Below are 13,186 nucleotides of genomic sequence, written 5' to 3'. Positions count from 1 at the left end.
AAAAAACTAATATACAAAATTAATATGTTTAAGTAAAATAAATATTAATATCAATACTTTATGCGACTAGTATTTATTTTAATGTAGAGTAAATATCTTATTGAATTCTTAAAATATCATTTTAATCACTTAAATAAGAATTTACTACAGTGATACAAATAAATAAATGTAATTGCCAATAATGTATTGTTGAAGCAATTTAACATAGAATATAGTTTATGAAATGAGTAAGTTTTAAGGATCAACATAAAATTAAAGTATAAGATATTATTTTTAGAATAACAGTAAAATTTAAATATTTTTGGGAGAGCAACTAAATTTCAAGATATCTTTTTATAAAAAGAATAAAATTTATCAGTATTTAGTATTTTTTTGTAAAGGGGTTTTTTAAAAATATATTTTTCTATAAAAAAAGTAATAGATATATTTAGTTGGCCATAAGCTATAGCTCGACGCCTTAAAAGAAATCTCTGATTATATATTCTACTTCTTATTGCGTTGTTTCTCATGGCTCTGCTTAACTGCGGTCTGCGGCATTGAAACTTAACCTGTGTTTTGTTTCTACTTTCTTCGATCATATGAACTCTCTTTTGTCTTCTCTAAAACTCAATATCAAACCAACGAGCTCAAAGAAAATCGAGGTACGTACATTCACACAACTCCAAAAATGTTTTTTCCTGTTTTGCTCAAACTACTTATTGATGTAGATCATCCATCATCTTTGTTCAGGCAAGTGTAAGCTAGCAAGAGGAAATTAAAAACCTCCGTTTAGTTGTGTTTTCAGGTATGCAGTTTAACCTTTTTAGCCGAAATTTATAGAAAGTGGATATATATAGCTGCACAATTAATATCCAAAATATGAGGACAAAAGAAAATTAATGATAAAAACACATAAATTAATCTCAAAAGGGTGGGCACACATAAGTCCACACCAAGTTCATTCTCTTGCATTTCGGTTTTTATTCAATAAAGTACTGTATCCTTTCCCATTTCATTCAGGTTATTATAATCTTAAATTGTTTATTATTCACTGCAGTAAATTAATCTATTGGTTTACTTTGTTCAGAGAACAACCCTTTCGGAAATTTTGAATTGTAAATTAAATCTCATCAATCATTGTCCGGATTCCGCAATCCGGCACGCCGTACGTGCATGTTAAGAAATTGTTCCTGTTTAAACTTGGGAAATTATTTTATTACTTAATATTAGTTAGTCTTTTTCAGTGCTTAATATTAGTTGATAAACTTATTTATAGAAATTGTTCCTATATTGATATACATGAAAACAACACCAGTCTCCAAGATGGAGGCGTTGTTCAATCGTTTACTTGGAAACGGACGATGAGTTTTAAGATATTTTTAAAAATCATTTTTTGACAATTTTTGTCATTAGAAATATTCTAGATTAAAATATGCTTTTTTAAGTCAAACACCGGCCACAAGTTAGTAAAGCACAGAAAACGTTAGATTAGACGAACACGTGAAATTTATCCAAAAAATTCAAAAACTTTTTCTGGTCTTTAATTATCCATAATTTATCCAAGATCTTAATTAACGCTTTCAAGTATTCTTTTGCTCCCACTCTACTTTTATAATTTGAACCTGCTGGCCCCAATTTTTCAGGTCTTGTTAAATTTTGTTTTTTTATTATTGACTAGTTCTTCTTTCGTTTTGTTCTTTCTTTAACTCACGTTTTATTTTCATTTGTATCATAATGATTAAGGGCGGACAATAAAATGTATAAATGTTTTGTAATTAATAAAAGTTATTAATTTAGCTGGTAGTACTAAATTTATCTTAAATTTATATTTTTTTAAAAATTATCATTATCATTAATATTTCTTTCTCTTTCAATGTTTCCTCAATATATTTTTTTTTCTTCTTTTGATAAGGGATATTTCTAGTCTTAAAATAATTAATATAAGAAACGTTATAGATTCAATCTTATAAACAGGAACAAATATTATTTTAAATTTGAATCTTATAAAGAGGATCACAAGGAATAAGTGAAAACACATAATTGATGTTACATTAAAAAAACAACTAAGGAGGATGTATTGAGTTGGGATTTTAAGACACTACTTTGGCATAAAAAATATATTGTGGATTTTAAAAGATTTTGTAAGAATGTAATTTTTAAGATTTTTTTTAAAAGACTTTTATGATTAAGATTTTGTAGTTTATATTTTAATGGATTTACAAAATATGAATTCATAAGATTTGAAAGGATATTATGAATTTTTAAGATATCAAAGAACTGTGAATTTTTAAAAAAATATTTAAAATTATTGATAAAAATTCATGAATTTTGTCCATATAACACTTTATATAAAATCTTTTATATAAAGAACCCTAAACCTGTTACATAACAAATCAATTTCTCCTAGTATATTTATAAACACAATAGGTTTATTCTGTTTCAATCATCAATCATGTTAATTGTATACAAATTATATATCACAATGTTGACCAATAACATGAATATTTGTAGTCATTCTCATAGTAACAATCCCACCAAACACAAACACATGTCAAGCAATTATTTCAAACCTCATTATATATTTATCAATTTATACATGAGTTAACTTTTCAAATTTATAAAAATTATATATTTATCATGTTCATATATATTCACGTTCATTTATATATATATAAGCACATAGTCAAGATGCCTCCAAATTCAAAGAATTAGAAAATTTTCTCATATCACACGTTCGAGTGCATGTTAACCATTGGTCAAAAGAATAAAAAAATTATGAATGTCTATCACTTTCAACAAAGAGACAAGGGATTATTATGTGTGATGAAAAAAAAAACATCTCAATTTGTAAGAAAAGAAAGAAAGAAAGAAAGTCTCATGAAATGTCAAGGGTTTTGGTGAGAGTATTTAATGTATATTTTATCATAAAAAGTTCACTAAAATCCATTAAAATCCATCATAAAAAAGAATCAATTGAAATTTATATACTTTTAAATATTATAAAACTTTTTTTAAGTTGTAAAAATTTTTAATTGAATATTAACGAACTTTATTAAATTTCTTACAAAATCCTAATAATCTTGATGGTATACTATAAGACTTATTTCTATTATTTAAAAATTTTGATTAAATGTCTCAAGATTTTTTTTTTTTAAAAAAAATCTTTTGAAATCCTAATTGAATATACTCTCCTATAATGACAATTGTTTAGAATTTTTTTTTCTTTTTACACAACAATTGTAATGGGATAGGAGGGAGTATTAATTTATGATTGTGCATTTTATTGATAAATTTAATATATTAAATTTATTTTGGACACCAAATGTTGATCTTCATAATTATGTTTGAACACCAAATGTATGTATAATAGAGGGCAATGAACGTATAGGGTGTGGCCATTGGGCCTGGATCAAGAGCTTACCCACTTGTTGCGTGTTTAGGACTCTTGTTGGGCTACGGTTGCTTATGCAAATTGGGCAACTTGGTAGGTGTTATGCCTTTACTTTTTGCACTTTCCGTTTTATTTATACTCCTCATCTCTTCTGCATTTTTTTTAAATTCATGAAAATATTAAAATGTTATAACCTACCATATCAATTGACTATAATTCAATTTATTTAAAATAGTTAATTTTTCTAAATTTAATATATAAATTATTTTATTCTACAACAATGCAATGTTTTTAATAATTTTTCAAATTCATAATATTTTATTAATGGTTGTATTGTAAAAGCGCTAATAAAAGTCTCTATTGCTCAATATGGTTTTGCATTTTAACAGTTAATAAACATGCCCTACCAAAAACCATTAGGATTGACCTAGGGGTGGAAAGTTGGATAGAGTAATATTGATTCAAATTTTGATGTGATCATTATAAAAAAAAAAAAAACATGTACTGCCTTAGTAACGGTCAATAGTCTTTTCCAATGAATAGTGTTTTATGATTTTTTTTTTTAATAAAATTATTAAACATGTGTATTGGAAAAAACTTCAAATTTGTTTTTCTGTCTTAATGTATATGCATTATGTATATGTGCAAGTGTCTGCAGTATGCTAAACGTAATTGCTTAATTGATATATCACAAAATAATTTATTTTTGGTGAAAATATAGATTAATTAAATTAAGACTGAACTCGGTTTTACCATGCATGCATACTAATTTTTACAGCAGTTGCAAACCTCTTGGGTTTAATAGGGAAATGATTGCACAGAATATAGACTCAGCAACTCCAGAACCACAGGACGCAGTAGTCATTGACATTGAGGACTCAACAACAACAAATACAGAACTACAACTCACATCACTACAAAATGGGGTACCAATAAATGCCAAACCACAGCTTAAAAGGGTCGACACAGCTACTTACAAAAGGCCTTCACTTGATTTTCTACAGGATACGAGTACTCATTCAGTCTTTTGCTTATCTCGTTTCAGTTATTTAAATATTTTTTAGTAAAAGAACACCCATTAATGGTTATTTGTAAAAGTTTATTAGTAGAGATCAATTATTATCAAATATAGTAGATACTTGCATCAACAAAAAAAATTATTACATATTATAGTTTTAACAATAATTAATACATGCATTTTTAATGCAAATGTTTTTTAGATTGTCCATTTACAAATATCATGTTTACTTAGCCGTATGAAAATTTTTACTTACAATGCATGCCTATTAACCCTGGTTTTTTAAGAAAAAAAATATAAACATACAATACCTTTTCTTCTATCTCATTTTAACCTCATTTATTTTTTTGTTTTCATCACATCATTTGTGTCATTTATTATTTTCTCTCCTTATCTTTTCATTTTACTACCTATATATTTCTTTTTTTTTTTTCCATCTCAATACCCCCTAAAATGAGAGAAATTATTTTATGATTTAAGTCAATTAATCTTTCAATGACAATGGATCAAGTTTTTCAATCTACTAGAGGAGTTAATAAAACTCAATTACATATATTGCTAGACTATTGATATGATAGAGTAATTAATTGTAAGTTATTATAATTTAAATTATAGATAATTTTGAATTTGTGATTCCTTTGTTTTATATATATATATATATATATATATATATATATATATATATATATATATATATTGTAGACACATAATTAGTAGTGAATAAAATCTTAATTATTCTATCCTTTCAATATGATATGATAGAGTTAGGAGCTTAACAACCAAATTGATCTTTTTTTTTTCTCTACTTTATTTTTTTATTTCCTCACTGTCACCTATCATTGTTTCAGAACTTCTTGATGATTATATAATGAGGATCCCATCATGTTTCTTATCTTAAATTATTCATGTTGATTAAGTCTTTTTTAGATAGTCAAGTCATTTTTCTTCTGCTTTTCAGGTGATTAAGTCATTTTTTGTGTTGCTTCTGCTATTCAGGTGGTTAAGCATTTTTTTTCTTCTACCTTTTAGGTGGTTAAGTCATTTTTTTGTTTCTATCTTTTTAGGTATTTAAATCCTTTTGCTCTTGTCTTTTAAGGTGATTAAGTCATTTTGTTTCTGTCTTTTTAGGTGGTTAAATCATTTTACTTCTATCTTTTTAAGTGATTAAGACATTTTGCTTGTCTTTTTTAGGTGATTAATCTTTTTTCTTGCACTTTCCTTTTTAGGTGATTAAATCCTTTTCTTGCTTCTGTCTTATGGGGATTAAACTTTTTTGCTTTTGTCTTGTGATGGTGTGTTTGTTTTGTCTTATGTTAATTAAATATGTTTGCTTCTTTTAAAAGGTTAAACTTTGTGTTGTCACCTCTACTTAATGGTTAAGTTTGCATATGTTGACTTTTATCGACATGGAAACCTTCTCATTAAATATCTTACATTTTTTGTCACAAATTTTTTATGAACAATCTTGATGTTGTCTTCGCGATCACCATCCTGCAAGAACATGTTAGACTATTGATATTATACAATAATTAGTTGCATGTTGTTGTTATAATATAAGTTATAGATAATTTAGTAGATAATTTTAAGTTTGTTATTCCTTTGTACTCTATATATATTTCTTGTACACTTATAATTAATAGTGAATAAAATCTTAATTATTCTATCATTTTAATTAATATATATATATATATATATATATATATATATATATATATATATATATATATATATATATATATATATATATATATATCATATGAAAATTGACCTAAAATTTTTAGTATGTGATATCAAAATTTTAAGTTTTATTTATTTATTTAATCATGATGAATATATGCTTGGATGAATGCAATTACATGGGGGTGCAATAATACTATAATAATTTCAAATCATCTAATAATTTCTCATGAAATAGGATGGAGGTTTATCATTACTCACTTTTTAATCCAACTCAGGTTGACAAAGTTCTAACAAGGAAAATGTTTATATAGCATCATCATGCTTATTCTAACATTTTAAAGTAAGATTTAGTTGGTTTCTTTCAGAGGATGCAATGGAGGTTTTCTTCTCCCAATGTGTGCCACTTTACAAGCATGCATTAGATGGCAATTGGCAAGCAGCAAAGCACATCTTAGATGCAAACCCTGCACTGAAGACTGCTGCCATAGCACCTGGGTGGCCCACAGTGCTGCATGTTGCTGCAGGCACAAACCATTATCACTTTGTGGAGGAGTTGCTCAACATATTAGACAATGATGCAATTCAATTGCAGGATAAAAAGGGCAACACTGCCTTTTGCTTTGTTGCTGCGGCTGGCAATTGGCGCATTGCTGAGTTAATGCTGAAAAGAAATATACTTCTGCCAACAGTCAAGGGTGGAGATGGAATGACCCCTCTTCACTTTGCTGCTTTGCAAGGAAGATGCCCAATGGCATGCAAGCTATACCCTATGACCAAAGAGATGTTTGATGATGAGGATTGGGAATTATTGTTCTTCACTTGCATCAAAACTTGCAACTATCGTGAGTATCACTAAATTACTTTTAACATAGATGTAGTTGTTTAAGTGTTATTGTTATTGTTTTCTAACAAGAATTGTAGTCTTACTTGGTAATATAGGTAACAGATTGTTTGCATTAAAAGTCAGTAAGTTACTGAACTGAAACTTAATTTAATTCTGATTGAAAGATAATAATAAAAGAATATAAGAGGAGTGTCGGCAAGTAACATATTTTCACTAACACTTATTAAATGATAAGTAAGATGACTTTTTTTTATCGATTGGAAGTAACTTCTTTCAAATTAAAATTACTAATTGAGTACATATTTTGAATTAATTTTGGTCAAAGATAAGTCCCAAAGGATGCTACGATTTTAGAGGTAGAAGTTGTGGCTTTCGTAGCATCATTTATATTATGATTTATCATTGACTAAGAATTAATTCAAAATATATTTCAATTTGATAATTTTTAAAAAATTATTTCAAATTAGTAAAATGTTAAAGTACAACCTATAAAATTGTGTGATAATAAACGTGTTCAGAAAGTGGGTTTAAAAGTTGTTAAGACATTCTCAAGTACATAAAAACATTTTATCTAAGTTATGTTCTATCTTTATTATCTTAACAAGGTGGATAAAATATTAATTTACAGACTTGGCCTTAAAAATGGTAAGAGATAGGAAAGAACTAGCTTTTGCACGAGATGGGAATAACGGTGAGGAGAAAAAGGGCGGCATAGCTTTGCATCTCTTGGCTCAAAATCAAAAGCCTTTGGATTCTTGTTGTCATTGCCACCAACATCAAATTCCCGTCAAGATAAACCCTGGTAAATTCTTTTGTTCACAATTTATTTGGAATGCTAAGACATAGAACTTGAATTTTTATTTATTGTTATTATATATTATGATAGATTCCCCTTCTTTTATGTGCTTCATTGCAAGTAAATTTTGTGTTGCAGGCATGAAACAACACGTGTTTCTTCAATTGGTTAATTTTCTCTGGAATACCCTTTTGGAAAACATAGACTCCAAGAGCAAGATACTTGACATCATAAGTGAACCTTCTCATCTATTATTTGATGCTGCAGAAGTTGGTAATTTTGGGTTTTTGTCTGAGCTTATTAGTGCTTATCCCAGCTTGATATGGGAAGTGGATAGCAGAAACAGAAGTATAATTCACACAGCTGTTTTGAATCGACATGCTAGCATCTACAACCTCATACACGAAATAGGGTCTATAAAAGATATTATAGTGACATTTGCCGGAGAAGAAGACGAGAACACTTTATTGCATTTGGCTGCAAAATTAGCTCCACCTAGTCAACTTGAGTTAGTCTCAGGAGCAGCTTTCCAAATGAGCCTTGAGATATCATGGTTTGAGGTACTACCCTTTTAATTTTATAGCTTTGCATTTTCACACATTGTGTTTGTATGGCTTCACAGCACCAACACATTCCCGTCTCATAAAAATTCTTTAGTTGTCATACAAAATATAGGAAATGGGCATCATGAATTCCCCTGCTTCTATGATAATCAAAAAAATATTATGAGCTCATAAATATGATAACTTCAGGTCCCGAAAAGTTTGAGAAAGTATTACATGATCTGAGATCATATAGTCTTAACCAATCTTTAATGTAACACGTTAATTCTTTTTCATAAATTAAAAAAAAAAAAATTGTTTACATGTCTGTTGGAAATTGGTCAGGACCACATGATCCGAACTGATGATCATGTAATAATTTCTCCAACAGATCCTCTTATTTGTGTCTACTGATTGATTTCTTATTTAGCATTTATAAATGTAAAGACTTTTGATTTTTGGACATCTAAGTAACTTCATTGACACTTCATGGTTCTTTATTTTTTTCTAGATATAGACAACCCAATAGGTATCTACCTAAATTTTAAATTATAAGGTTCATACTGCATTCAACAAATTATGCTGTTATAATATATATATATATATAAACATTTTATATTACAGGAGGTGAACAAGATAATGCCACCATCATTCAGATGGATGAAAAATTCCGAAGGCTTAACTGCTCGAGAATTATTCACAAAGGAGCATGCAGATTTGCGGAAAAATGCAGAATCATGGATGAAACGCACAGCTGAGTCATGCATGCTTATTTCAACCGTTATTGCCACGGGAGTGTTCTCTGCCGCAATTAGCACACCAGGTGGCATGAATGACGAATCAAAAGAACCAAACTATTTGGACAAAACATCGTTTCTGATATTTGCTGTATCAGATGCAACTTCACTGATCTCATCTGCAACTGCAATACTCATATTCTTATCGATTCTCATCTCGCGTTATGCTGAGTATGACTTCCACAAGTCACTGCCATTGAAGCTTATATTTGGACTGATAAGTTTGTTCATCTCCATAACAAGCATGATGGTTGCATTTGGTTGTTCCTTCTTCATAACTTATTACTATGGCATGAAGTGGGTTCCTAGTTTCATCTCAGTACTTGCATGTCTACCTATACTTCTCTTTATAGGTCTGCAATTTTCGCTGTGGTCAGTTATTATCTACTCGACCTACTACTGCAAAGCTCTCTTTAAGCCAGGTAAAAAGATGCTCTACGTGGTAGAGAGAAAAGGATACAATGTTTAAGATAAATGAAGGATCATATAATGTTTCGTTGAAGTTTGTAATATAGTAGTTGGCAACAATTTGTATTGTAAGGGTATTTTAAATAAATTTGAAATGTGAATAATATATTTGCACAATGATTATTTTATTGATACAAAATACATGTTAAACAACAACAACAAACTTTTATCCCAATGTGTGTGACGGCAAAATACCCACTAAACTCAAAAGAAACTTTATTGTATAATTATACGTTTAATTGTATTATATGATATTAAATGTTAAACTTTAAAAGATAGCATGAGAGAAAAATAAAAATAACAAAAAAGTATATTTAAATTTAATTTATGCAACTTTTATAGGAATACCCTTTAATATTTCGTTATATATAAATATTATTCATTTTTTTAATTTAAAGTTATACAAATTATATTTTTCAATAGATGATATATTTTACTTATGTTGTGTTAATCCATATATTTAGGGGTATTTATATTAGGACAAATTCATTAAATGATTTCTTTTATATATAATCATTGAGTTTTTTTTATACCAAAAAACTCTCTTAAATATTTATATTTAAATTTAATTCATATAAATTTTATATGAATGATCTTTATATTTCAATTTATATCAATATTTTATTTTATTTGAAATTATAATTTTTTTAAACTATTACATATAATTTGTATTGCACTAATTCATATTTATACTCATTTATCACACACCTAACCACACAGAGGAAAATCTATTGTAGTGATTATTTTTTATAATTATTCATTATTTATGCTAAAAAACTATTATATATTTATATTTAAATTTAATGTATACAATTTTAATATGAATAATGATTAAATTTCTTTTTATATGAAAATATTCTCCATTTTTAATCCTTAAAGTATAAAAATGTATTTTAAAATTATTATATATTATATTTATATGGTGTGCTAATGAGTTAAAATAATAAAAAAATGAAATAATTTTTTATCCTTTTTTATAATTTTATAATTAACATTTATTTTATAAATATTAAAAATTATATTTTATTGCATTTTTTATATGTAAGAAACAAATGCTATTTTTTTTAATTACAAGAAACATATGTAAACATACAAATGTATTAATTTATAATTTCCCTTAATAGCCCTAATTTATTGTTGTTTACTGATTGACAAGTGTACCAATTCGTCTAAGTAGTAATTTAAGACAATAAGATTGTGTATCGTTTTCACAGGGATTTTCTTGTACTCAAATAATGCATATTCAATTTATATGCAATTAGTAATTGGATTTATACGAAGTTTAGTAAATCATTTGAGTTGCAAGGTAAACAATAATATAATTCTATGTTAAAATTGAGTAATAGAAATAAACACCGAGCTTAATGAGCGAAGGTAAATATAGGGTTGATTATGTCGGGGAGCACCTTACTAGAACCTCTCTTGATAAAATTGTAATAGTTTTTCTTTATTTATTATTATTCTAAAAGTCACTTACACCTATAAATTTACTCTAACGGTATATCCTCATATGAAAGAGTCTAACCCTCCTAGTTTCATTCTTGATTCCTCAAAGAATTCAAACTAAGTGAACAACATGATGAATGAGATGCAAGCTATAACTAAATTACTTCACATGTACACTATCCCTAGAAATGAAGAATTTTAGCTGCTATACCAAGTTCTAAGGATTAACCGCATTTTCCAATACTTAAACTCTAACATAGCATATAAATGGACGATCAAACCAAATACATGGAAATAAACATAGGAAGAAGAAAAGACAATACCAATAATATTAAATAGATAATAAGAGTTTTTACATCAAGAGAGTTCGATGGAAACTCTCCAACAATGGAGTGTTTAGCCCTCCATTAACATGGAGAGCTCAACTACAAGTGGAAAAAGCAAGGAAAGTGGATGATGTGATGCGAAAATCAGGAAATGATGGGCTAGTGAATGTCTTCTCCAGCCTAGGCTCTAGGGTTAATGTTTCATTCTCTATAGAACGTCCCCTCTTCCCCCCTTTTTTTGTCTACTTTAAAGCTTCTTGGGTTTCACAATCCGTAAATACGCGTTAAGCGCGCAGGCTACACTAAACGCGAGTAAGTGATTGGGCGCTAAGCGTGCTGGATGCACGCTAAGCGTGAGAAACCGCGCTAAGTGAGCTTATTGCGTGCTGAGTGCAAGAAAATATTGGCAGTAGATTCTAGGGTTTCTTCTTCACACTGGGCGGATACTTTTCGCTCGCTAAGCGAGATATGTGCGCTGAGCATGAGCCTTCAGACTTCACCTCCTAACTTCCCTCACTTGATATTTGCAAAATTTCAAATTAAAACAATATAAAGTATCATGTTAAGACCTCCACTGTGTAAAACTCATAGGAATCCAACTTTCTAATGATTTACACAAAAAGAAGTAGTAAAATTGGAGGAACATTGCCAATTTTCATATGTTTTAGTGCATATTTTACTCCTAAATATGAATTATCAAACTCTCCCAAATTTAAAGTTTTGCTTGTCATCAAGCAAAAGAAATTAACTATGCTAAGTTAGATTAATTTCTTGTCCAATAAGCACTGATCACAGTGACTGCGATGACTGCACAAACATCAATTAATATTTCCCCCAAATTTTGCATGCATCACAATTAAAGATAAAAGCATGTGCAATTGAGCAAAAGAGATGAGTAAGTTAGCAAGCATGACAAGCATCAAGGAAGGTTGACTAAGCTTATTTCCTCACAAGCCACTATTTCTCTCATGCACACAAGTGTCTTAGGTAAGTGTTGATTCAATTAAACAACTAACACAATTCCTAACTTTTGCTTTCCATCTCATTCAATACAATCATGTATACACAATGTGGATCCCAAGACTTTGTTCAGCTTGTAATGTTGCTGGGCTAGAAACGAATTCATGGTTTTTCTTAGTTACAAAACTTACGTTTTAAGAGAGCATTCCCTTGTTTCTATTTTCCTGCCCTTATAATCGTCTCACTATGTTTACCACTTATTTGCATCACATAGTACTCTCATAAGCATAACTGCTTTAGAACAATTTTTTAAGCAAAGAAAATAATGATCTTGTACCATTTTCCCACTGTTTTTATAGACTGTATGATGCAGTTATAATCATGCGCATAACTCATTATAATCACTCCCCCAAATTTGAACCAAACATCTCTTTCAAGACAATGCTCTCCTATAACCTAGAACAAGGTGTGTCAGGCAATCATTCATAGGGTTCAGGACAATTTCAATTATGTTTGGCTCAACAAGGTGCAAGGGTTTACTTTATTTGCTCAAACAAGGTGGCTATTTGGCTTAGTAGCTAAAACAAATTCAACATAGCCTACATCATTTTCACATCATGCATCCATTCAACATTCAAAGATTCATGCAAAAATCAATAATTAATGCTAGTCGCTCTCTCAGTTAAGATTCACACAACTCATCGGTTTAACAACAATTAGTTTCTCCTTCCCTACTTTCCTGTCATGCAAACTAACCATTTCACTCATGCGCAACATTTTCACGCTTTATCTCTCAAAATAATGCAAGCTTGCTTGAAGTCAAATATTTTCACAATGCAGTTCACTCATATCATGCAATCAATTCAAATCAGATCAAGATTTCTATCATGTATAAAAAAAAACTATAAAACATAAACTACTGTTAAAATCAAAAGATTA

At 28.7% G+C, this 13,186-nt stretch overlaps 1 protein-coding gene across 13 annotated transcripts; it reads left to right on the top strand.

Annotated features, from left to right (window-relative positions):
* Window positions 1-408: 408 nt before the first annotated feature.
* Window positions 409-9,619, top strand: LOC100808896 (uncharacterized). 13 transcript variants are annotated; one of them, XM_014761930.3, is made up of 8 exons: window positions 409-641; window positions 730-784; window positions 3,420-3,463; window positions 4,176-4,381; window positions 6,434-6,910; window positions 7,541-7,714; window positions 7,847-8,268; window positions 8,875-9,619. In XM_014761930.3, exons 4-8 carry the CDS (start codon window positions 4,180-4,182, stop codon window positions 9,514-9,516), a joined length of 1,917 nt encoding a protein of 638 aa, XP_014617416.1. In that variant the 5' UTR covers window positions 409-641; window positions 730-784; window positions 3,420-3,463; window positions 4,176-4,179; the 3' UTR covers window positions 9,517-9,619. The 13 variants fall into 13 exon arrangements, with proteins under 13 accessions (XP_014617416.1, XP_014617411.1, XP_014617414.1 ...); XM_014761925.3 differs by having other exon boundaries at window positions 4,149-4,381; XM_014761928.3 differs by having other exon boundaries at window positions 3,368-3,463.
* The last annotated feature ends 3,567 nt before the right edge of the window (window positions 9,620-13,186 follow it).

This window comes from Glycine max, chromosome 9, assembly GCF_000004515.6.
Source record: "Glycine max cultivar Williams 82 chromosome 9, Glycine_max_v4.0, whole genome shotgun sequence".
Lineage (NCBI taxonomy): Eukaryota > Viridiplantae > Streptophyta > Magnoliopsida > Fabales > Fabaceae > Glycine > Glycine max.
This window is presented reverse-complemented; position numbering and strand designations above follow the sequence as displayed.

Excerpts from the sequence above, each read along its gene's own strand:
- LOC100808896 (XM_006586904.4), top strand. The coding sequence starts at position 4,180 with ATGATTGCACAGAATATAGACTCAGCAACTCCAGAACCACAGGACGCA. Across the intron at positions 6,911-7,540 it reads CATCAAAACTTGCAACTATC|ACTTGGCCTTAAAAATGGTA; the intron begins GTGAGTATCACT and ends ATTAATTTACAG. Across the intron at positions 7,715-7,846 it reads TCCCGTCAAGATAAACCCTG|GCATGAAACAACACGTGTTT; the intron begins GTAAATTCTTTT and ends TTTGTGTTGCAG.